Raw genomic sequence first — 25,430 nt, forward strand, 5'->3', positions numbered from 1 at the left:
GATTTTTTTTTTAATTTAAAAAAAGAGTTACAAATTTCAGAAGGCCTTACATTATATGAAGGAACTGTAAAGGGTGTGAGGACGGCTTGCACTGGCGGTTCTAGTTTGAAGGAGGACGTCTGAGTGGTCGTAGGCAAAAGGCCTGTGACCCGAGTCCTGAGCTGGGAGAGAGCACCACTGGGCAGCCAGGCAAGGAGACTGCATGTGTCCTGCAGGGAGAGAGGCCTGAGGCTGGGAGGACTCGCTGGTTCCTTGGGAGAAACTCTAGCAGCCCAGGTAGTCTTGGCACCAAGACTGGCGGTGGAAGTGAGAGCAGCACAAGAGGCTGAAGGGACTGGCAGGAAACAAAGCATGAAGATTCATTTAAGTCAAAGAGAGTTATTCAGCCTGTTCCAGGAAGAAACTAGAAGGCTGCGTTCGGCATGAGAGAGCACGAAGTACCCTTTTCCTTCCCCTACGCTGAGAGATGCAGAGGTGGCTGACTCACTTCTCAGCCAATGCAAGGCACGCTTTCTGGAGGGTCCCCTTAGCAGGTTGGGATGGCAGCTGTTGCCAATGAGGAAATGAATGCTACCTAGCACAGGGCTCCCCACACCCACCGGAAGAAGATTGCCAACTGCCTGTAGGATTTCAGGGAATTTCAAATAGGCCTTTCAGTTGGCAGGGCCTCTTAGGCTCAACTTACTTCTGGACTTTTTCCACCTTTCTGAATGCAGGATCCCAGGGACCAGCCTTCTGGGCTATTCTTCAGGAGCCTCCATTGCCTACTGCAAACTTGTCCAAGCAAAATGACCTGTTACTCTCTTGCTCTCCCAACTTGTAAAAGCTTGAGATGCAATGGCTCAGATGCAGCAGGAAAACCTCAGCTGGGTTTTCCAGCACTGGGCTGCACTTCGGTGGCATCTTCTGTTTCAACCCGCCCTACAGTGTTGAAGCGGCTGGACGCAGAAAACATCCCAGTCCCACGGCTAGTCAGCCCTCTGCGTCCTTGCGGAAGCGGTCGAGCTCACACCTGCAATTTCCCAGCCTCCTGTTGGTCCTGGAATGTTGGCTCCGAATCACATCTCAGTTACCTGCAGGGCAATTCCTAGACTCATCTCTAGCCAGCTGAACTAAATAAGAATTCACTTGAGGATGATTTTCAGGAGACAAGGAATGAAGTCCATGCAATTCCACAAATATGTGACCGTGTCTCCTTGCAGGTCACACTCTATTAATTTAACTCAATTTTATTTGTCAGCTAGAAGGCAGAAGGCCAGAGAAAACCCAAATGATTAGCTTAGAAATGATGTGTGTGCCTTTTGGAAACAAAAGAAACACTTACCCCAACCTCTGGCGGGGGATCCTTATGTTCAGGGAGGACACTTGTTCTAACCTAAGGAGAAAAACAAACATTTTCTGTATGACTTTGGAGTAGAAACCAGTGCAGAAGCTTCACACAGGTGCTGTTTGCATTTTCCCTCATCTGGCATCAGTTCAGACTCTGTGGTTAATCTTTACTGAAGGTACCTGTGTATGACATCCACTGTGGGCAACAACGATGCTATCTTTTTATAGTTCCTGAATTTCCTGAGGTTCTTAAGTAGACAGAGCTCATCCCATCACTCCTTGTCAAATACAGAGATATCTGGGCTTTAGGTGAATCACTTTTAATCTCCTTGAAAAGCAAAGCTCATTCAACATTCCAGGAAAAGGACAGAGTTGGCATAGAGAATGTCATTCCATGAATGCTTATAAATATTTATTCTCTTTTAGGATATCTCTCTCTCTTGAGAATTCTGGGCCAAACTGTGATATACCATCATCTAGATTCCTTTGAAAACTAATTCTTGATTGTGGGAGAGGATAATAGTCATTTGGGGAAGCTTTTCATATGTTTAAAAAGCATTCCTGGTGAAAAATCAACTCCTTAGATGATAAGTAGACATATTTCTTCTAGTGGGTGGTGATCCTCAGCCCTGGCTGTACGTTAGAATAACCTGGAGACCTTTCAAACTACCTGTGCTCTTTCCTGTCCATGGATATTGACCCTAATGTACAGTTACGAGTCTATGATTCTCTTTTTAAGAAAAAAGATGTTTCCGATAAAAAGAAGTCAGAATCATCTTTCTCACTTATGAAAAAGCTAGTAAAAGCAGGAAGAAAACATAAAACCTAAACCTAGTATATCTAAATTTGAAGTAAGGATGAGATAAACAAGTTAAATGAATACACAGCAACATACAAGAACACTGTGTTTAACTGGAGAGCAGAGGGCTGCAGGGAGGGATGGGAGAGAGGAACCCAGGAACATATAATGGATCAACATTTTAGGGGGTCATTTTAACAAAATCCCTTTGGAGGTGCAGCAAGGGCAATCATACTTCTTTGTTTCTTTATGACAGATCCAGCATTATCACTTGTACAATTTGTCAGTCATTATGACTCAGAATTGTTCACCATTATTTTGTCACACAAAATAATGACAGGAGAGACCCCCACAGAGTAAACACAATTTACAGAACATGCTCAGCTCAGGATTTCATGACAGAGAGCTCACTGTTTAAGAGCATTTCCAGGTTGGTAGCTGCATTAACGTTCTTTGGTCCAGAATGTTCAGAGGTACCCTTCAGTCTCATTATCTGGAAATCATTAGCTGGCCTCAAAGGATGAGGAAGCTTGGAAACTATATATTAATATATAGCATGCTGTAATGGACCATATAGTGTGTGTGTGTACACACATAGACTATATAAATACAGTGTGTGTGTATAGACTATATACATAGCATGTGTAATATACACACACTATACACATATATACATATGTATACTAGAATAAATTATATACATAGTGAATTAATTATATACAGAGTGAATAAATACTCACATACATGCAACTCATACACACACATATATATGTGTATATTTATACATCATTTTAAGAAAATATTTGATATCCAAATAACATTACCCAAAAGGATATATAAATATAGTATATGGATATATACATGTATAGACTACATACATAGTGTGTGTATATACACACACACTATATACATATATACATATATATATATCAGAATGAACTACATATATAGGGAATATTCACATACATGCAACTAATACACACATGTATATATGTGTATATTTATATATCACCTTAAGAAAATATTTGACATCCAAATAATATCATCCAAAGGGATATATAAATACAGTATGTGTGTGCGCATATATGTACATATATGTATCTATTTATATGGACTATACACATAGTGTGTGCATACACATAACACTATATACATATATATACCAGAATGAACTATATATACAGTGAATAAATATTCACATACATGCAACTCATACACTAATATATATGGGTATATTTATATATCATTTTAAGAAAATATTTGACATCCAAATAACACCTTCCAAAGGGATATGCTTGAATTTAGAAATAAAGTGAAAGAAGTCCGAAACTGTTAAACATATGTAGGACTGCATATAGTGTGTGTGTGTGTGTGTGTGTGCGTGCGTGTGTGTGTGTGTAGACAATGCAATCTAATGTTGGACAAAGGTAGAATAATAGTGACAATTCCTGCAACACCGTCATTAAACTCCTAAATTTAAATTGATTTTATCAGTATAACATTTATTTCTTAAATGTTAAATAAATATGAATAAACTATATAGAAAAAAAGATTTTTAACACAAAGGTGTATACTATGAAAAAGTCTAAAGATATTCACAGACTGGTTTGCCATATCCAGTGTGTGCGTGTGTTTGTGTGTGAAGGAGAGAGAGAATGAATTTCACTTTACATAATAAAAGTATTTTTGAAAAGTACATGTACGTCACATTTTATTAAATCACTAGCAGAGCTCTTGATTTAGAGGAACTGAAAGACAAAATTATAAATCAATTTTAAATTGTATAAAGTCAAATTTTTATAGGAAATGTTTGATTAAGTCAGCATGTATGTACAGTTCTAAAACCTTTATATTTAAGGTCAGTACTACTTATGTTTAGCATATAGGTTACATATCAATGATGCTTTTCTTGCGTTATCGTACAACCCTCTTCACAGTGAACACAAACTAGGTGGCAAACACTGGGTTTGCCAGTGAATAAGGTCCCATTCCTTCTCTTCAGGACTTCAGAGTCTGGTGGGCAGGACAAATGTATAAATAATCCAGGACAATGCTGTAAATTCTATAATGGAAATGTGAGCATTTTCCTGTCTGCATTCAGAGTGAAGAGTAACTAGTTCAGCCTGTAAGTGTCAGGAAAGGCTTCACAAAAGAGGTGGTCTGGGTTTTGAACGATGCGTAAGAGTTTTAGGTAAAGAAGGATGCGACAAACTAAGCAAGGCGTTATGTATCAGGCATGCAGCATGGAGTCATAAAAGCCCATCTGTGTTTGGAAAAGAGTGAGTAGTCTGATGATGCTATAACATGGGGGCCTCTAGGGATGTGACAAAAGCCGACTGTGTTTGGGGAGAGAGGCTGGGGGCCATTTGTTGTAGAGATCCATCTATCATGTTATAGAATCGGAGCTGTATGCAATTGCTAGGAAATCTAGCAAGGTGTTCAAGTAGAGGAGTGACATGATCGGAGCCCCTTGAATCATCCCACTCTGCCCAGACTCACATCGGAAGAATTATTTAACCTCTTTACGCCAGTTGCCCTTTGCTCTTACGTCCGCTATCTTTAACATGGGGTTAATAAGAGACGCCACAAGTTGTCACGAGTATGACATCTTTTCAGCACTTAGAACAGTACTTAAACACAGAGAGGGAAGGAGGGAGGAAGTGAGAGAGAAAGGGAAGGAGGAAGAGAAGAAGTGAGGGGGGGAGGGGAAACAAGAAAGAAGACAAAAGAGAGAGGGAAGAGATGACAGAGGAAAGATGGGAGGAAGCAGAGAGACAGGGAGACAGGACCAGAGGGAGGAATACGTCACTGAAAAAAAAACCATAAATAAACCCTGGACAGATTTAGCTGAGACCTCTTGGTGAGAAAGGGATGAAGCAATGGCTGTTACTGTAGCATCTGGAATATTCCAGTTCATCGGCAATGTCATGCCTCCTGAGATTTACTGGCCTTCCTTAGACATTCATTTTCCCTTTTTTGGTCTTATTAGCGGTTCTTCTCCCTGTTTTTCTTCACCGCACCCCCCCCCCCCCCCCCGTCTCCTGTCTCCTGTCCCTTCCTGGAAGATAAGAATGTCTGCCTGACTACATATTTAGAGTTCTTAGAACATCCTTTTGTCTGGATTTTTATGATATCAAATAAAGCAAGAAAGATCAATTACTAGAAGAGGTCATGTAGAAAATTGTATATTCCGTCTTGAATATTTCTTAAGGTTCCTGTAAAACAAATTCATTTCCTTCTCTATCAACTTCATAAGCTCAACCTTCTATGCACTAAATTTACCCTGAAAAAAAAAAAAAGAAACAACCAAAGGAAAATCAGGTAGCCTAGTGCGAGTGACACTCTTTCATCAAATCCTTATAGATGAGTTCATAAACTTTGTTTCCAAGCAAGAGGCTACTTGGGCTACCACTGAAGTGGCTGGACACAGCACTCCAGTCCATGGGGGACAACTTATTAAAAGAGTCGCCCTTGCTACAAAGAGGCTGGGCACAGCTACCCTGAGCCAGGGAGGAGGGTGATTGCTGTCCTTTTCATAGGTGAGTGGTGCTAGGATACCGCTGGGTAACCAGATCCACAGGGAGGCCGTGCTGCCATGATGCTGTGCGGCAGGTTGTCCAGGTCTGGACCTCACTGGTAGGTGAGGAAGGAGCAACCTTCCCCTGGAAGGCGGAATGGAAGATGTTGGCAATAGTGGAGGAATACCTCGGGGCAGGGAGAAAGCCCAGGTTCTTTCCTCAGACTACTGTCATATCTGATAAGATCTCTGCTAATGAATGTGTCATTGAAACACATCCCTTTTTTCTAATAAATGCATTACTCTTATTCTTTCTGAATCTCGAATTAAAATATAGAATATCATCACATTTACTTGTTCCACTTGGAATGAGATATAGAATTGCCTTAATATTCAAACACATGGAAATCTGGCTGCAACAGAAACGTTTAGCCCTCTTGCACAATATGAATTTTTGGAGAGGAAGCTGCTCAGTCAGGATTGTATTTCCTAGGATGCCTCGTATTGACAGATAACCATGTAACTAGTTCCTATCAATAAAATATAAGTGATGTTTGCCACATCTAAACTGGATTTTTCAGAAGTGGATCTAGAATGCCCTCTCCGTTGTCTCTTTAGGTGACTGCAGAGCTGCACCTGGTCCCAGAATGACGACATAAAAGAAAGCCATCCATCATCCATCACTACCAGTATTAGGCTATCAAATGATTGGTTAGCTTTCTAGTTAGCTGTGTAAAAAATAACAACAAACTTAGCTGTTTAAAACAACATTCACTTATTAGTTCACAGTCTGTATGTCAGAAGTCCAGGCCTGGTATGGCCGGGCTCTCCCATCCAGTCCTACATGCAAGGCTCAAATCAAGGTGGCAGCTGGCCGCAACCTCATCTGAAAACTTGTCTAGGGAAAGGTCAGCTGCCAGCTCCCGCAGGCTGTTAGCAGAACTCAGTTCCTTGCAGCTCTAGCACTGAGGTCCCTGTTATCTTGACGGCTGTCAGCTGGACTCTGCTATAAACTGTTGGAGGTGACCCTCATTCCTTGCCGTGTGGCCTCCTCCATCTTCAAATCCAGCAATAAAGAATCTCGTTTGCATCAAACCTTCTTGCACTTCAGATCTTCAGATTATGTAAAACATGTACATGGGGTGGTACCTTGGGGCCATCTTAGAAGTCTGTCCACCACAATAAGAGCTAAACGTCCATTGTGCTGAGACACTGAATTTTGATGTTTACATTTGTTTCAGTGGCCAGCATAACTCAGACCTCCCATTGGTTGTAAATGAAATTTTGAATTCAGTTTATGGCTATGAAGAAATGAAGCAAAATAGGTCATATTAAATCCTAATTCAGTATTCTAATGTCAACAAACATGCATTAACTACTTATTATGACCCAGCCACTATTATAAACACTGGCAATCTCAGAGATTAAGAAGACATCGTATTCCTATAGGCAATACTAATAACATGGTTAAGAGTCAAAATATGCAATAATAATTGTTAAGCATTTTCAATTGTCTAAAACCTATCAGCCACTCAGATATTGATTTTCCAACTGTGGATGGGGAAAATGATCTATGCACAAATGCCAACAATTTAGACCACAGAATATTAGAGATAGAAGGGGTCTTAGAGCTAACCTAGAAAAACTACCTACGCAATGTGAAATTTTTATCTGAAATATGCCTGAGAAGTACATTTAAAATTTCTCCTTGAACATGTTTAGTCTCTAATTTACTATCTCACTAATTAGTACGGTAGAGATAGTGTTACAAACTCACATACCCAAAGGCTCCAAGCAGGTTAAATTACTGAAAGAAGTGAACTGGGTGTGAGAGACAATAGGGATTGTAGAAGACTCTGGCAAAGTAGAAATCACATGCCCAGTCTATAAGGAGCAGCAACTATCTAGCTTCAGATGATAAAAAATCCCCAAGAAAAAGTTATTCAACTATCAACTGTGGGTAAATCCTACCTCCTTTGCAGGTGGGCTGTGACCAGCATTTACTTACTTTTACCAGAAACGGGCCTGGTAAATGAGGTGGGTGGTCAAAGCAGGTCCAGTACTATTTTAGTAAAAATAAATAAACAAATAAAAGTGCTACCCTAAAACAGTTGTTCTTAATCTTGACAACACATTGGAATCATCCGGCATAATTTTAATGCCAATTTCCAGGCCACATTCTAGAATAATTACATCAGAATCTCTGAGGGAAGGGTCTGTTCCAGCATCAGTGTTTTTCAGTGCTCACTCCCCACTTGATTCCAATGTGTAGCCAAATTTCAGAACTACTGATCTAAAAGAAATGAGCTTTTTTGAGTGTGAGCCTCATAAATTCCAAATCCTATACAAGTTCACAAAAAGGCACTGTGCAATGGTCAAGTGATAGAATAAGTCTTCCTTTGGAAAAGATTTTTTTTTAAAGTTAACAGAATGTCAGAGCTGGAAGTGATCTTAAACGTTATTTATTGGGCAATTTTTCTTAAACTCCAGTGTACACACTCATCACCTACTGGTCTGTAAGCTGGTCAGGAGGATGGTCTGAGGACCGTCCCCTAGAAGCTTGTTATAGAAACGCAGAATCTCAGGCTCATTCCAGACATACTGAATCAGAGTCTTCATTTCATCAAGGTTCCCATGTAATTCATACGCATGTTTATGGTCTGGTCTAGAGTACTTACGAGTGAAACAGGTCACAGACGAGAATGGTAGATATTCATTTGCACCTAAACACGCTTAAATAAGTAATGGGATTTATTCTTCTGGTTATGAAGGTAATTAGTCACTTTTTTAATGTCAATCATCTGTAGAGCTCCAGATAATATTTTCTTTCAGACGTGTCTTTCCTTTGTTATGCTTTTTTACATCATGTTATGGGGAAGGGGTTGCTCTTGTCATCAAGTCAGGGATTGACTTGGGACAGAGCTAGTCTGGAATTCTAGTAAGACTCGGTGTTGTAGGCTGAATCTCCACTTTCCCAACCTGTCTACCCCCAATCCCACACTCCCTCTACCCCCAACCCCAAGCTTCCCCAGTCCCAAATTCTTATGTTGAAGCCCTAAGCACCAGTGCCTCGGAATGTGACTATCATTGGAGACAGGGTGATTAAGTTAAAATGAGGCCACTAGGATGGGGCACTCATGCAATAGGACCTGTAACTTGACGAGAAGAGGAAGAGACACCAGGGGCGCAAACACAAAGGGATAACCATGTGAAGAGGCAGCAGGAGGGTGGCCATCTGCAAGCCAAGGAGAGAAGCTTCAGAAGACCTCATCCCTGCCAACACCTTGATCTTGGACTTCCGGAGTCCAGAAATGTGAGAAAATAAATTTCTGTTGTTGAAGCCACTCAGTCTGTGGCACTTTTTCATAGCAGGCTTAGCAAACTAAGCCACTCAGTCTACCTGTGTTGTAGGGTACGGCCTTCCGTAACTTTCAGCTGACAGCCTAACTGGTCTTTGCTCCTCAGTCCTTGAAAGGATGCTGGAGATCCTTAGATGTCTCAGTGTACCGCTTTTGTACTGGGCCTCAGCTTCAACGTCTGGCAAATGTCTCTAGAGACAGACCAGCCGTGAGTTCGAGTCCCTTCTGTTCTCTAAGTTTGTCATTTCAGCTACACATGAAAACCAGAATCTCTGCTGGGTTCTGGGCCTGGCAGCTGCCACCTTGTGTTTAGCAAAGACAGATGCTCAGACTTCTAGCTACAGAGAGAATCCGTAATCGCCCCCAGGTGAGAGATGGCTTTTTAGTCCCTCATTGTCAATTCAACACTCCCTCTAGGGCTGTGGCTCATGCCTGGTTTTGGTTCCTTTCCCTGGTTTCCTAAACACTGTGAAACCGTGGGAGGTTTCACTCTGCTTTATATAAGCTTTTGGCTTGGTTCTTTCGCCTCCTGTCAAGGTCAGGATTCAGCGATTCTCTTCTGAGAAAAAGTGCCCATTGATTTGAGGTCCCTGAAGTCTCAGTTTCTCAGTCCATCCAACACAACGGCTGAAAGCTCTGCTACTTTCTCTTCTTCTAAGGAGCAGCAGCCCCGTGTCCAGGCAAATGCCTGTTCTTCAACCTACTCTCAGAATCACCAAATGCCCGAAGAGGAAAAGTCCACAGGCTCCTGATAGCTCCACTCTGAAACGTCCTCCTTTCTCTGGAATTTTAGTTTCGCATGTTGTTATTACTGTCACAGCTTGATGATGTTTTCAAACGTGATTTTTATAACACATTCGGCTTGTTTCTAGGTGGCGTCAGAGCGAGCATTGTTTCAACTGCCACATCCTACCCAAACTAACCTTTGTAATATCTGAAAGTTATCGCGAAGCTAAGGGATCTTCCAAACGTGATTAAGAGGTGAACAATGATACTCAACAGAATGTAGTAGCTAAATATGATCGGAGAGGGCAAAAAAAGTCATTACGTGTTGGGCTGTCTGTTAAGTCTTCGATACACCAGTTACAAATGTATAACTACAGGTAGTTCTCTTCATAAAAGCAGAGTTAACCCTGAAGCCTGAGCACTAACTAAAAATAATCCAATAATTATTGAGTGTGATGTGCTATCTTAATCTTTACCAGGTAAACGTGATCACCTTTCACATGTCAAAACATATTATGCAAATGATATACACAAGAACATTCTAGAGATTCCCAAGCCAAATGAGATAACATTAAGAAAAGTGTAAGCACTCTTAGTTTAGATGCATCTAACCGTAGGAGTTTTCCATTTCTCTAAGGCAATGGTGGTCACACCACAGCCCTCTGGTCACATCGGTCCCTTTATGTTTAATTGGTGGCCTTTTAAGGCTATTAATTTCACTATATGAATACACCATTATGCTAACTTCTACCGGTCATGTGGTTCTTTAAGTTAATGGTGACAGCAAATGTGCTCCAGAGTCACGTAACTCTGGTTATCCCTGCCATTACCCACATTTTATTCCATTTCCCTTTCCAAGAGAGTCACTGAAAGATACAGGCTCGACTGAAAATAAGAGATGCTAAAACTGAGGTCTAGTTTTCATGAAGTCAAAGAGGTCTCTCTACCTCTGTTCTGAGCATAAACTCTTCTGCCTTTCATACTCTTTACCTCTGGAGCCTCCTGAAAGGGACACTAGCCTGGGAAAGGCAGCACTGGTCAGACCCCATCAGGTATCTTACACTGCATCTCAGAGTCAAGTCTTGTCCTGGGCACTTACCTAAAACAAATAGGACAAACCTCCAAAGAGCTGTACAATTTAAAAACAAAACTTTTTTCAGTGTTAATAGATATTTAGCTATTTTTAAAACTGAGGTAAAGAATAAAGGACTTCTCTGCACTGCAGAAACAGAATCTAAAAATGTGTTTTAGAGGCACTGAAGACATTAACTAATAATTTGCTAAACAGCTGCTCATTATAAGTTGAGAATTCTATTCCTGCTGACTTCCAAAGCCTCACATGAGAATATTATTAACATTTCAATACACAGAGCATTCGACTCAAATATCATGTATCCATATTAATAGATTTTTGGTCAGGTTAAACCTCCACTACTGCTTTCATTCCGCTTCCTCTATTTCTCCACAACTCCAATATACAAAAATAACTGTACCATCATTCTGAAAAATGGAAAGAGAGTCAATGGGAACTGATCTCTTGATCCCAGCACTAGACCTGGGTTGAATATGTGCTACCCTAGAAAGAAATAATACAAACTTATAATTGATAAATAAGGATAATGGAATCAAAGGAAATAACTATACTTCCTTCGCCTATGGGTTAATTATTTCAGAGGCACGTGCATTAATTTTTTTTACTTGTATTATCTCACTCAATTCCTATAGTTCTGTGTTGTATTATTCTTGTTTGGCCCATTTTACAGATGAGAGAACTCAGTTTCAGAAAACTGGAGTAATTTGCTCACTTCAATAGCAAGTTACAGATCAGACATGAAATGGTCTGCTTTCAAAGTCTGCACCCCTTCCATGGTGGTGTGCCTTTCTGAGCCCCCGCTCGTGGTGGCTTTAATTGTCTTCCCTAGGGCTGCTTAATGAGTTTTAAAAACCAAAAATCTATTGGCCTCAGGGAATAGAAACAGACACAGTTTATCACGTTGCCAGACTCAAAACCACCATCCTTAAGGTATTAAAAGCCTCCAGTTAAGACCACAGTCATGAGTTAATGAACGAGCCTTTAGACAGAGAACAGTGATATCTATACAAGCACATGTCTATTACTCTGTTGCTCAGTGAAAGTCATTAGTCCCAGCACTATAAGGCTAAATAATTTCTAGGTAGCTTTAAAATAAAATTATTGCCATATCACTTAGTATTTTAAGAGATCATTTACAACCCAGGCTTTTGTAACCCCAGTCAAAAGAAGATCACCAAGCCCTGGGTAAAGATCAATTGATTTATATAATCAACCCACAAAGCATATTTTTTGACAAATTGGAATATAATGGTGTATACCGGCACAGAGGAAAGGCTTTTGATGTAGCTATCCGATGAAGTGCTGTGTTCGTCTTCAGGCAAAACTGGGATAATTCAGCAGCTCCATTCTATCATCACCCTAGTTTCTTTCTCTATGGAATTCCACCAAAGTATCTAATAATTTATTCCATCATTGGGTCTGGGCACTGGCTGCACTTGAGAACCACCTGGAGAAGCTTTAAAAATTCGGAGGCATTATTTACACTCCTTTAAATAACCCGTTTCTAATCACTCAGAGTTTTCACTGCTCTCTCTTCTCATTTACTCTTCAAAGCAACCTTATGAGAAAACTGAGGCTCACACTTTCAGTACCTTTCAACCTGCCTGAAAACAAAACGTCAAGATAAGTAACTTTCTTCCCAGGTTACGTGGCTAGTATGTCAAAAAGCCAACGCCTCGGCCGGAATCTTCTGTATTCCCAAACCAATGCTTTCAACACTGCTGTTGTCGTGTTGCCTGCAGCTCGGGCTGAAAGGATAGTACACTTCCACTACAGTGGACTGAAGACAATGTGGGCAAATTGAAACAAAGTTCGCAGTTTCCCCGCAGGGGGAAATGTGACTGTGGCGTCTCAAACAGGAACCAAGGATGGCTTCTCAAAGAAACGTTATCATGCAGTGGCCAGGGTCTACTGCAGGACGCACTCAGTGTTGTCTTAAAAGAGCAAAGGCGTTAAACTGAATGCTGTGAGCTCTTCCTAGGAAGGTAATACTGATGAAGAACCCTGCCTGTATAGAAAAATGTATTTAACGTTTCTGAAGATTGATTTCCAAAATTGGGGATACGATCTCATTAAGTTGAGGTCACCTCATACTTTAACAGACCAGGTGCATACTGAATCCTGTGACATGTGAGTAGCAGCTGGGACACGAAATGCCTGCAGTTTAGGTCTTACTCAAACCCCAGATCAGCAGTTCTCTAATGGGGTCCAGTCAGGGGATCTGCAAGGTCAACACCATTTTCCTAATAATTCTAAGACAGTATTTTACTTTTTACTCTCATTCTTTCACAAATGTACAGTTGAGTTCTCCAGATGCTGCAAGAATTGTGATTTGCCTACAGACTGAGGCATGACAATGCAGTTCTCCCCTATTAATCACACAGTAAAGAGACTTACACACATGTAAAACAATCACTCCCTCAGTATATTTTTTTAGTTTTCCAAAATACAATTTATTTTCAAAAGCATGTAGTATGTATGTTAACATATAATGGGTTTATTATTTGCAATTGTAAGTGAATAAATAAATACTTTTAAAATTTCTGAGTTTCATTTCTAATGTAAACATCCATGATCATTAAAACCTACATAAACAGAAGCCCTTTGGGATTTGAGATAGCATTTAAGAATGTAAAAGAATCCTGAGACCAAAGGTTTGAGAAATACTGCTTCTTCCTCAACATCTGAGACTTGTGTTTCACATTGTCTATTTCACAATCTTACCATCCTTAACAAGATTTTTGCTGTAATCTCTTTCAGAGATGGATGTGATGTTTACTACATGAACCCACTAATCCAGCTGATCTGAATCCCTAGGGTTCCTTTAATTTGCGTTTCTCCCATCTCCCTGATGCCTTTGCCTATATTGATCTTCTGTCATTCTAAGTATGAGGGACATGGTTGTGAACAAGGAATAATCACTTCATAGACTTACATTCTAGCAACAAGAAGAGATGGAAAATATCAAAATGGGTAAATTAGTAAGTATGCATGGAAGTAAAATAAGGTAATGGAATAAAGTGTTAATTGGATGGGGGTATTTTACATATAATGGTGAGGGTGAATTTCTCTGAGCAGATGACTTTGATTAAGACCTGCTAAAGAAGAGAAGCCAGTTCAGAGGAAAATAAGGGGGAACAGTGTTGCAGCCCAAAGCAACATCAAGTGCAAAGGCCCTGAGGTCACAGTGTCTGAAAAAAGTAGCTGAAGGAGGAAGAAAGAAGAGGGAGGTAGATTCAAAGGAGGGGAGGGCTCTGGGAGAGTAGAGTCCTCATTCTAATTACAATGGGAAACTCAATCAGGGTTTTGAGCCAAGAAGTGATGTGATCTTTTTCATGCTTTAAAAATACTACTCTGATTCTATACGGAGGACAGACTGCAGAAGGTCAAGAGTGGAAAGGGTGAACGATTAGGAGTCATTTGCAAATTAGAGTTTTATTACCATCACTTTACTTTTCTAGCGTCAGGCTCAAGCTAGGTATTTAGGCTTTAGAAGGATAATCATTAGGCTGCCTTGAGTCATTTAATTCATTTCTGAATATTTACAGAAAGCACTTTGATACTGACAGAGAAATAAAGTTAGTATATAAATTTCCTATATGTGTAATTACATTAACCTCTGAGGATAATAATGCTCAACTATCATAAGAATATTTGTAGATGAATAATTATTGAAATACATTTAGTACTAAACAATAAATGTACTATTTACATCCTATTTACATTATGGATATTAAAGAAGAGCACAGCTCTTGAAATAGAAGAATCTTCAGAAGAAGCATGCTACCTTAAAAGCGCGAAGGACCTCAATTCCCTGAAAAAAAAATTATAAACAAACTGAGTGATAACAGAATTATAATTACTAAAGAAACCCCTATGAATAGGATTGTTTATTAATGGATTCAGCGCTCCTGGCAGGTACCTGTGACAGTAGAATTTAGAGAATATCTTCATTGTTTCATCTTTGCATTTGAACCATGTCAGCAAGCAATGATTCAAAGACCCATGAACAGCAAATAATGATGGATGGACAGATCATAAAAAGGAAGAACAGCACCTTTAATTTTGAAACCAAACCCCTTCTTTCCAGCACAAGATACCTATTAACAGGACTTCTGAAAAGCATCTTTCCACATACGCACGATTTTACACATCATAGGGCCTGACTTAAAATACACCTTGGAGGAGTTTAGGATTAACATAGACACACTACTATATATAAAACAGATAATCAACAAGGACCTACTGTATAGCACAGGGAACTCTACTCAATATTTTGTAATAACCTAAATGGGAAAAAAATCTGAAAAAGAATAGATATCTGAATAGATATCGGTATAACTGAATCACTTTGCTGCACACCTGAAACTAACACAACATTTTCAATCAACTATACTTTAATATAAAGTAAAAAATAAAAAAAATACACCTTGGAAATCCAACTCTGGATTTTTTAAGTTAAAGCTGTGGAACATTCTTCGTCTGCACTGGAGCTGCCTGTGAGATGGCTCTTTCATTTTCTAATCAGTTTTTCTGTCTGTTTTAACCAAAGACACACACATCCGTATGCACACACACTTGCATTCAGTAAAGCAATTTGATTAAAACTATAACTATTCAACAAAGGCCAAAGTATTCCTATCCCTTCAAACCATTCAGAGCTTTTAAAATATATCTTCTCAGATGTCTAAGGAACTTACTGTCTCAAGGAGACATTTAAAACCTAGAATCTTAACGCTGAAAACTTAAACAGCTGGAGTGTTTCCGCCATTTATAATGCACGTTTGTGCTTAAGATGAGTTTACACTTGGTATTCTTGCTGCCTCAGCGTGTAGAGAGGCAGGCTAATTGGAGCTAATGAGTTCAGGCACTTAAGAGAGAACCGTTTAAAACTAACAGCACTAAGCTAAGTCCACTCACAGGGACAACAAGGGGCATTTTCATAAATTCTTTTTATCAAAAGTTGTGCTTTCACCTTTCCTATTTCTTAAAGTGAATTTTCCTTTGATACTGTCAGGAAGAAACTTGCAAACATTCTCAGATAAGGGTGCTCCTTCTTGGCACTGGATGAGACCACAGGTAAGGAAATTCAGGGACTTTAGTCATACTGGATAGCATTCTGCCTTTAAGAGCAGTGGGGTGCCACTGAAGGTCTAACAACTGGTTCTCAGAGGCTGGGGATGGGAGGAGAAGCTATGACTTATAGAGAGTGCCAATTTCGGTGGTGAAAATACTCTCACCCTGGCCCGCTACAAGCTACCACTCAGGATAACTGATCGTGTAGTTGGGAAGAGGTGTGGACGATCAGTTCTCTGGGGCTGACGGAAGCAGGCTCCGGCACCCCACCGTGGGGTCATGGCAGAGAAGTCAGCACAGCAGAGGTGCTTGAATCCAGGTCACCTGAGATCTCAGTGTGCCGTGAGCCTGACTACAGCCTGCTCAGGCATCTATTCCAGGAAGAACTGCGTGTAATAACCACTATATTACCATTAATAATTTGAAAGTAAAATCATCCTTAGTCTCATATCACAGGGAATAAAACCATATCTCAGAAGCCAACAATTTTTTTCTTTTTTTTTAATTGAAGTATAGTTGATTTACAATGTCGTGTTAGTTTCAGGTGTACAGCACAGTGATTCAGCTCTCTCTCTCTCTCTCTCTCTCTCTCTCTCTCTCTATATATATATATATATTTGTTTTCAGATTATTTTCTTCTAGGTTATTACAAAATACTGAGTATAGTTCCCTGCGTGATACCATAGGTCCTTGTTGTTTCATATTTTTTATGTAGTAGTGTGTATCTGTTAATCCCAACCTCCTAATTTATCCCTCCCCCTCCTTTCCCCTTTGGTAACCATAAATTTGTTTTCTATGTCTGAGAAACCAATGATTTTAATCAAGTTTAAACTCAGGGGAACGCAAATATCTGGCTAAGAGGTGACCAGTTCTATCTATTCAATCAGATTCCCAGTAGCTGCTGAGAAATTCTTTTAAAATCAATGGAAACTTTGGCCATGGGAAAGATGCAGAAACACACAAAGAATCTGGCTGACCAGAATCGGTCTCATGACATATCTGGGCTCCAGGGTCAGTTTTAAGTGCCCTGGTAGCTAGTATTGGGATGCTACAAAATGTTCTCTATCTTTAGAACCTCTGATTGTAAACTTTACAGGCCACAGACCATGTTATGTATTACTATTTAGGAAAGTATTTTTACTGAAATGTACCACAAAGTTGGGAGAAAAACCTAAGGTTGTCAGTATGTGTCCTAGTCCATAAACAGGCTTATTCATATCTAGGACTTTTATTAGAGTCTAAACTCTTAGGAAAATCTTCCATTAAGGAATTTTTAACAGTTGTTTCAATTAAGCAAGCAAAAATTTCTTTAAGGGAATTAACCATGCCAATAATTTTGCCTCCTTAAGAAAATCTAAAGTTTAGAATAGCTGTTTCGCACAAGTTTTATTTCACAGCTTATTCCAAACCAAGGTATACAATATGACAGTTTGTACTTACATTATCATGTTTCAGGGACTTCAGACAATTTTATATTTTAAAAAAAAGACATTTACAGCACCATGAGACATTGTTTTTGGCTCTTTTTTCACTTTCTTTAAAATAAAAAGGCAGGTAAATATGGCTGGACACTTAGTACAGGTTTTGTAATAATAGATTAGTAGCCTTCATAGGCATATCAATATTCATAAAAAGAGCTCGGAACAGAAGAGTATTAAATGCTATTCTTAAAGCAAAAGAGAAATATTTCTCAACGTCCTTGAGAAATGAATAGGAAACCTTATTAAAGGAGAAAAAGAAGAACACTTACAGTGAGGAAATTTAAGAAATAGAAAAAACGGCAGATCGTATCTGTCATCACAGAAACCCACTTCAGAGTGTTCTATCATTTATGAGCTAAGGGGTCTTGGGGTTAGAAAAGACATTAAAAATAATTTAATCCAGCAACTTGAAAAAGTATTTTGCAAAATAAAAAAATTTTTAATTTTTCCAGCTTTACTGAGGTATAATTGACCAATAAAAATTATACATATTTAAAGTATACAATGTGATGATTTGATATATACTGTGAAATGATTACTGCACTCGGGCTAATTAACACATCCGTCACCTCATTTTGGTTACCTTTTTTGAGTGTGGAGAGAGCACTTCAGATCAACTCTTAGCAACTTTCAAGTACGCGAGAGGGTAGTGTTAATTATAGTCACCATGCTGTGCGTTACATCCCCAGAACTTCATCTTATACGTGGAAGTGGGTCCCCTTTGATCAACATCTCCCTGGTCTCACAATTAGCTCAGAACAAAATTAGGCCTAGGCCCAATGTTTCATTTTTCCTTAAAAAACTTATAAAATCGCAGACAAGTAGCCACAATGAAAACTTTGAAACACGGAGACAGATTATGGGGACTATCTCGGGTGCCTCCTGAGCATCCTGTCTGATTGGATCAGCTGGGGCCACACCTTTGTTCCCTGTGTTCCTGCTGCACAAAGCCAGGCTGTTGGGTCAGCACCATTGGGATCCTTTAGGAGCTTGTTAGAAATGCAGAATCTCAGGTCCTGCCCGGACTGTAAATTAGAATCTGCATTTCACAAGGTCCTCAGGTGATCCCTGAGTACATTAAGGTTTGACAAACCAAGACCGAAAGAATGTATTCTTTCAAAATGGAGGAGAGGTTGTGAAATGACCAAATCTTTCCTCTCCATCTTTTAGTTTTCAAACGTTTTTGTACAAATCAAGAAGGCTGGAAAATAGTAGTACATTTAGTTAAAATATATAAAGATATATGATGTTACATTACAATAAAGTAAATAAAGTAAATAAGAGAAAAGGATTTGTACATATACACTCTAAAATTCCACAGCATAACTGCATGATCTTGTGGTTTTTACAGGTACTAAATTCACTGTTTTTTGTTTGGTTTTGTTCTGTTTTTGAATGCATACTGCATTGAGGCAGTTGGTGAGCTGCATTTAAATACACAATGGATAAATTCTCTAGGGAGCAACCACACCTATGGCAACCGCTCCCCTGAAATCCCACTAGAAGTTTGGCCTCCGAAGACCTCCCAAGGATGATGCCTGTAACTCAGGCATTAACTCTGATTAATGCTCTGTCTGCTGCTTCCTGGGAAAAAATGCAGGAAAAAAAAAGTCTCTCTAAGGATCCAAGAATTCCCAAAGCAGCTGAGGGAGTTATAAAAAGAAAGGCATCCGACCATTTCCATGGGAGCTTCTTCCCTTCTCCCATTTTCTTTATTAATAGTAACTCAGATTAAACCTTTCAGCAGCAAAAACAAAAAATTCTAGTGAACTGGTTCCTAATGTTTGCTTGGGTACAGGATGCTTCTCTTCTCCAGCTTCAGCTCTGGTCCTGTTCATTTTTTTTAGTCCAAAATACCTTGTGTTAACTCCTCACCTCATCTATCTTACTCTTTAGAATTCAACTGTTAACAGCAGCACTGATTTTCTTCCTCGTGACACCAGGTTTCTCACGTATACCTTAAAAACGGCTTTGCTTTCCATATGCCAGAAGTGAAGAAATATGCAAATCTAATGGACATTTACTATATATTCACATTTTATGTTATGCTAGTCATGTTAACTTCTCAGCCACTAAAATGCAATCTGAAATTTAAAAATAGCGCCTTCAGGGAGATCAGGGCTCAGTGCTTTGTGACCACATAGAGGGGTGGGATAGGGAGGGTGGGAGGGAGACACAAGAGGGAGGGGATATGGGGATATATGTATACATATAGCTGATTCACTCTGTTATACAGCAGAAACTAACACAACATTGTAAAGCAATTATACTTCAATAAAGATGTTAAATAAATAAATAAATAAATAAATAAATAAAAATAGGGCATTTAAATACCCTTGAGAGACAGGCAGGATCAATTATCAAACTGTAGAACATGGAGAATGGAGAGTCAATTGACTTTTTAAAAGTCGTTTGTCTATTCTTAGCAGAAAGAAAACTACATAATCTTATGTGTATAGTTTAATATGTACAGATTAACACCAGTGTAACCACCACCTGTGGAAGAAATGCAACTTAGCCAGTAGAAAACCTCCTTTTTGAGCCTCTTCCTCAATACAACCCCTACCTTTTCCACCAAAGATAACCATTGTCCTTTTGTAATGATTTCCTTTTTCTTCCTTAAGAGTATTACCACTAAAGAATGCATGCCTAAACCAAAAAATGCGGGCTTTCTTCTTACCTACATTTTCACTTAATATAAAATACATAAATACTTTACAAGTCCCTTTGTGTTGCTTTGTTTACTCAACCATTTTTTTATGATTTATCCAAATTGTTGCATATAGCAAAGGTTCATTTATTTTCATTGCCAGATAGCAATTTATTGTATGACTATACCACAATTTATTTACCCCTATTATTCTTGATGAATATTTGGATTATTTCCAGGTATGGGCTGGGATGAACTGCTGCTGTGAAATTCTTCACACGTATTCTGGAACACACCTGCATACCACTTTCTAGGATAATTACTCGGGAGAATTGCTGGGTCTTTTGAGATCACATCTTTCACTGAACTAGAATGCTAAATTGTGTTTCAAAATGGTTGTAGCATTTACCTCCAACTGTATGAAAATCTCACATCTTTATCGATACTTGAAATGATTCGATCTTTAAATTTTTGGCCAACAGCTGATACGTAATTATATCTCATCATAGTTTTAATTAACATTTCTCTGTTTAATAAGGCTGAATCCCAAATGTTTATTGGTCATTGGATTTTTCTCTTTGGTGAAGTGCTGGTCCAAATCTTTTGCCTTTTTCCCCTATAATTATAATAATTTGCCTTATTTTTATTGATTTGTAGGTGTCCTTTATAGATTTTATATATACAATAGATCTTAATCCTTTGTAATTTATAAGTGTTGCAAATGTTTCCTCCCCTCTATAACTTGTCTTTTCATGGTATCTGTTCCACCTGACTCTTTTAAATGTTCATATTTGAAAGCATTATGACAAGGTGAGGAAAAAGGAATATATAACCATACACGTCTAAAAGACATCTCAAGGATGTATCTAATAGCATTATCTCCAATTTTGCATTCTGGAAGCAGTGTGTCAGCACTTACATACCTGCTTTCAACTATGTCATCCTAAAGTTGCCTATGTGTCACTTTGCATATGTTTTCAGGATTCTCCATACGTGTCTGAAACCTTCCCCGCCATAGAGCCCAACACCTAGATACTGACCTATATATAACAAACACGCTAATTTTAAAAATCCAGTTGATTAAGTGCCACATGACAGACTAGCCATCCAGTTGTCCGAGGAGTTTCTAATTAAAGGCAATTTTGCAAGAAAATAACTGCCCTGCGTATAGAAATCTGTTCCTTTGCCTTGACATAGGCCCTACTAATGAGTGAGTTGTTATTTTTCCTGCTTTTCAAATTCAAAAGAGTAAGGCTCTCAAAGCCTTAATGCCTCATAAGTACTAAGTATTTGCTATTCATTTATTCTGATTATCACAAGCCATTAAAAAAAAAACAACCTTGCATTTCAAGATCCTAGTTTCCGTATGTTGGAATCTGTGTCAAATGTGCCACATCCTTTTTGTTCCTCCACCCTTTCCCGCCTTGGTCATCCACCCCTGGGGGCTGAGCTCTGTGGAAGACATGAAGGGACTTCCTTGTCCTCTGGCTTTTAGCTGGGTTCTCATGGTGGGGACCCTGGCGGCAGGCTGGAGGGCCCAGAGGGGGAAAGGGAGGTTAGGAAATGACCTCGGCTTCCTTCCTGTGAGGTAGCTTCTGGTGGCTGTGCCCCTTGACCAAACTGGCTGTGAATGAAAAACACTGCCTACCATATCCATAAACAAAGGCTGTTGCAGCCATCAAGCCATCCCATTACAGCTGCCTGGAGGGTGAGCCCCGAGGAAACTCAGGATGGAGACAAACGGGTTGCAGGACTGCCACTGCTAAGCCCTCCACCAAAGCAGCCACCCCCGACTGTGCACCCTAAGGGGATTCGGGATGGGGAAAAGCAAGATGCTGGCCCCAGACAGTGAGGTGCATACCCAAGGAATGATTTCAGTGAGCCCAGACTCTTGCATCTTCCCATACATAGAAAAGGTTAAATTCCTTAACTTGGGCTACCTGTTTTTCTTTAATTAACACTAAGCTTTTGATTCCAACTCCTGGTCTTTGTTGCAAAAGCTCCCATATATCCTGGCTCCCCCCTTGCCTCTTTGGAACAGTCTCTCAGAGGTATCTGAGATGCTGTGTCCTGGGCTTGAAGTCCTCAGAATGTCCACCGAATAAAACATAATTCTCGACTTTTAGGTTGTACAATTTTCTTCCAGTCGACATGACCTTCTTTACTCAAGTCTCTCTTTCTATTTTTTGGAAACTGTTCCCCGCCTTGTTTCTTTCAGGCCTAGGAATGATAACTGTTCTACCATTATTAAACCAGTTTACTGCACTACTCTTTGTGGTTCCACTTTGCAAATAGTCTCTTTGTAAATAAACCCTCCTGGAATTATCCTAATTTGCGAGCGCCATGTGTTTCCTATTGGGACTATGACTGATACAGACTTAAGAGTCATGCTCGTGTGCAAAAAGAGAAGCAAAACAAAGTATTAAGGTACAGTCCTGTAAGTGCTGCTTTCCTGGGCTCCTGTCTAACGCACATAGAAGCACAAATACTCTTTTCTTTCTCTCTTTCTTTTTTTTTTTTTTGAGTACTCTCTTCTATGGAGCTAACGGAAGACTCAAGGAACACAAAAATTATGTTGGGCCTTGGGAATATAACAAATAATGAAGAACAACAATTATTCTCCCCCTTGGAAGGATGGGTTTTTTTTTTTAACAGGACTAGGTTGTAGACTCCAATCATTATCTGCTAGCTGGATAGCATTCAGGGGTTTGGTGAAAAGCACTTCCCTCACACAACAATTCTTTACACCCTCTTGCTTACTTCATTCATTCTCACCTCCACATCTTGAAACTGAAAGGGGACATTACTTAGTGAAGGGAAGTGAATTATGCTTCAAGTGACCCCCATACATCCTGGCTTTGAACTTCATTCAGAGTTTTTTTTTTTTTTTCTTACTGTTTTTTTCTCTTTCCCTAAAGAAAAAAGGCAGTTCCACTGAGGCTTATTTATCTATTCCCCATTGCATAGATTTCTTATTTTCTCATGCTTTGATATAATATTAAATAACAAAAATGTCTCCTCTTATTTGTAGTTCATGCAAAACAAAAAAGCAATTATTAAACTGGAAAAAAGAAACAAATTATCATTAGCTACATGAATAAATACCTCAGGATGCTACAAAGAAATATTTTTATTTCTCAGCTACAAGGCTGTCTTCTTAAGGAAAAGCCTTATTATTTATGTACTTTAGAAATGAAAGTCTCTCCATATACACACTACTATATAGAAAATAGATAACGAATAAGGACCTACTGTATAGCATAGGGAACTCTACTCAATACTCTGTAATGACCTATATGGGAAAAGAATCTAAAAAAGAGTGGATATATGTGTATGTATAACTGATTCAGTTTGTTGTACAGCAGAAACTAACACAACACTGTAAATCAATAATATTTCAATAAAAATTTTTAAGGAAAGAAATGAAAGTCTCTCAAACTAGGGTATATTTAATACCACAAAAAGCACATCAAACAGAGGAGAGATTTTCTTAACTGAAATTACTAACTGGAAATACATAAGGTGTAGTATCTGGTAAAGAGAGGAGCAGAGGGGGGCCTTTTCCTGCCTGTTCACCTATAGGGAAGGCAGTCTAAATTCCACTGGAAAAAGATAGGAAGGCTTAGTTTGAGGATCCCTTATTTCCCAACTTCCTAGATGCTGTAGCAGGTAGCAGAGGCAACAGTGGATAGGAGAGGGAGCCACTATATGAGTAAGAATCTTCCCCTTCCTTAAAACCACGACCCCACGTGGGGTCCTTCTCTCTATCCTGCCAGTGCAGAGGGGCCTTGGGCTCTATGCTTCCTGTCTGTTAGCCATCAGTGCGACTAAACAGGAAGTGATCTGAAGGCTCCCTAAAGCAGGCATCAAATCATGGAAGAATTTTTTCTAATAGGTCTTTAAATACCACCTGGAGAGGAAAAAAGAACGGCAGCTCTTTTGTTTTCTCATCTCCAGTCCTAAAAATTACCAAGACAGCTAAAAATTCACAGTCACAACCTTACACTCCAGGAACTTAAAGTGCAGTTCATAATGCATTTGACATTATTTTACTGGAGCTTCTGATGATAAAATTTAAGTTACACTTTTTAAACAGAAAAACACTCTACAGGTTCTACTGTGCTTACTAGTGAATATGTAAATACACTTATTTGACTGGAAAAGATACTTTCATCTCTCCCTTGACCTCACTGATTACTTTTTGAAAGCAACAATTGCTCTAAGTCAATGCTATTTGGTACCTAATTCAACACTACATTTATTATTTCTAAACAGATGTGATAAAACATACACATATTTTATTTTAAGGAGTAGATCAGGCTTAAGAATGTCCCCAAATATAGAAATTACATCACTTAAGTTATACTTTATGCAAGTAATCGAAGTATATGCAGACAATAATCTTATACAGTCGTGTTTTATTTCTTTTGGATCCTATGTAGATGGGAAAATATGGTAGTAATGCATGGACATTTAAGTCAATAACATCTAGCTCTGAATCCCAGTAGCTGTGTGACCCTGGTTAATTTACTTAATGTGGCAGACAGACCTCAGGGTGTCTCTCTTGATCCCAGCTCCCTGGTGTTCCTGTCCTTTATAATCCCCTTACCTTGAGAGGAGACAAGACCTGTGACTTGCTTTTAATCTAGAATATGGCAAAGGTGATAGAATGTCACTGTTAAGATTGTTATATTACATGGCAGAGGTGATAAGATGTCATCCTGTGGTTATATTACTTTACATACAACACTTTCTTATCAGACTGTAAGATAATAAATACGTATCATTTGAATTTGCTAAATTTGTGATAATTTGTCATACACTTTCTAATCCTCAGATTCCTTACATGTAAACTACAAATGATAGAACCTCCCAGAGTAGCTGTGAGCATTAAACGCAATTCTGTTTTCAACACATACTCCCAGGATCTGGCTCACAGAAAGCTCTTAAAAATCAGTAGTAACATTATTACTCCTTGTATCCTAGAAAATTAAATCTCACAAGAGTGAATATAAAAAAAGGCCTTAGGAAGAGGTGAGTTCTACTAATGTCAATTGAAGATGCAATCAAATAGAGTACTGATTAATCAAGAACTTGACAAATTTAATTTTATTACATCCAATGTCTGGAACTGTACTAAATAAAATTGAGAAAGAGAAGAAATTGGCCTTGAGTACCCTCCCTTTATCGTTTCAGCCCTCCCTACCTTCTTCCCACCTCTCTCAGTTCTTAGGTGCTTGAACTTAGTAGCCGTGTATGCCGAGAATCAAGGAATCTAGTTTAAGGCAGGGATGCTTATAATAGCTTAAGCTGCACAAAAAACACAATTGCCTCTTCTGCAAAATATAAGAATTGTTGCATATTTGCAAAAGGAGTTTTGCCAACTCCTTTTGCAAATTA

General features: G+C 39.1%; 1 protein-coding gene across 4 annotated transcripts in view; it reads right to left on the bottom strand.

Moving 5' to 3' along the window:
- INPP4B (inositol polyphosphate-4-phosphatase type II B) overlaps window positions 1-25,430 on the bottom strand; it is a 487,644-nt gene that overhangs the window by 244,800 nt on the left and 217,414 nt on the right. For all 4 annotated transcript variants that reach the window (XM_060012086.1, XM_060012084.1, XM_060012085.1 and 1 more), the window contains one exon: window positions 1,325-1,375. In XM_060012086.1, the coding sequence (XP_059868069.1) occupies window positions 1,325-1,375 (51 nt within the window). The remainder of the gene's footprint in view (window positions 1-1,324; window positions 1,376-25,430) is intronic.

This window comes from Delphinus delphis, chromosome 5 (genome assembly GCF_949987515.2).
Source record: "Delphinus delphis chromosome 5, mDelDel1.2, whole genome shotgun sequence".
Taxonomy (NCBI): domain Eukaryota; kingdom Metazoa; phylum Chordata; class Mammalia; order Artiodactyla; family Delphinidae; genus Delphinus; species Delphinus delphis.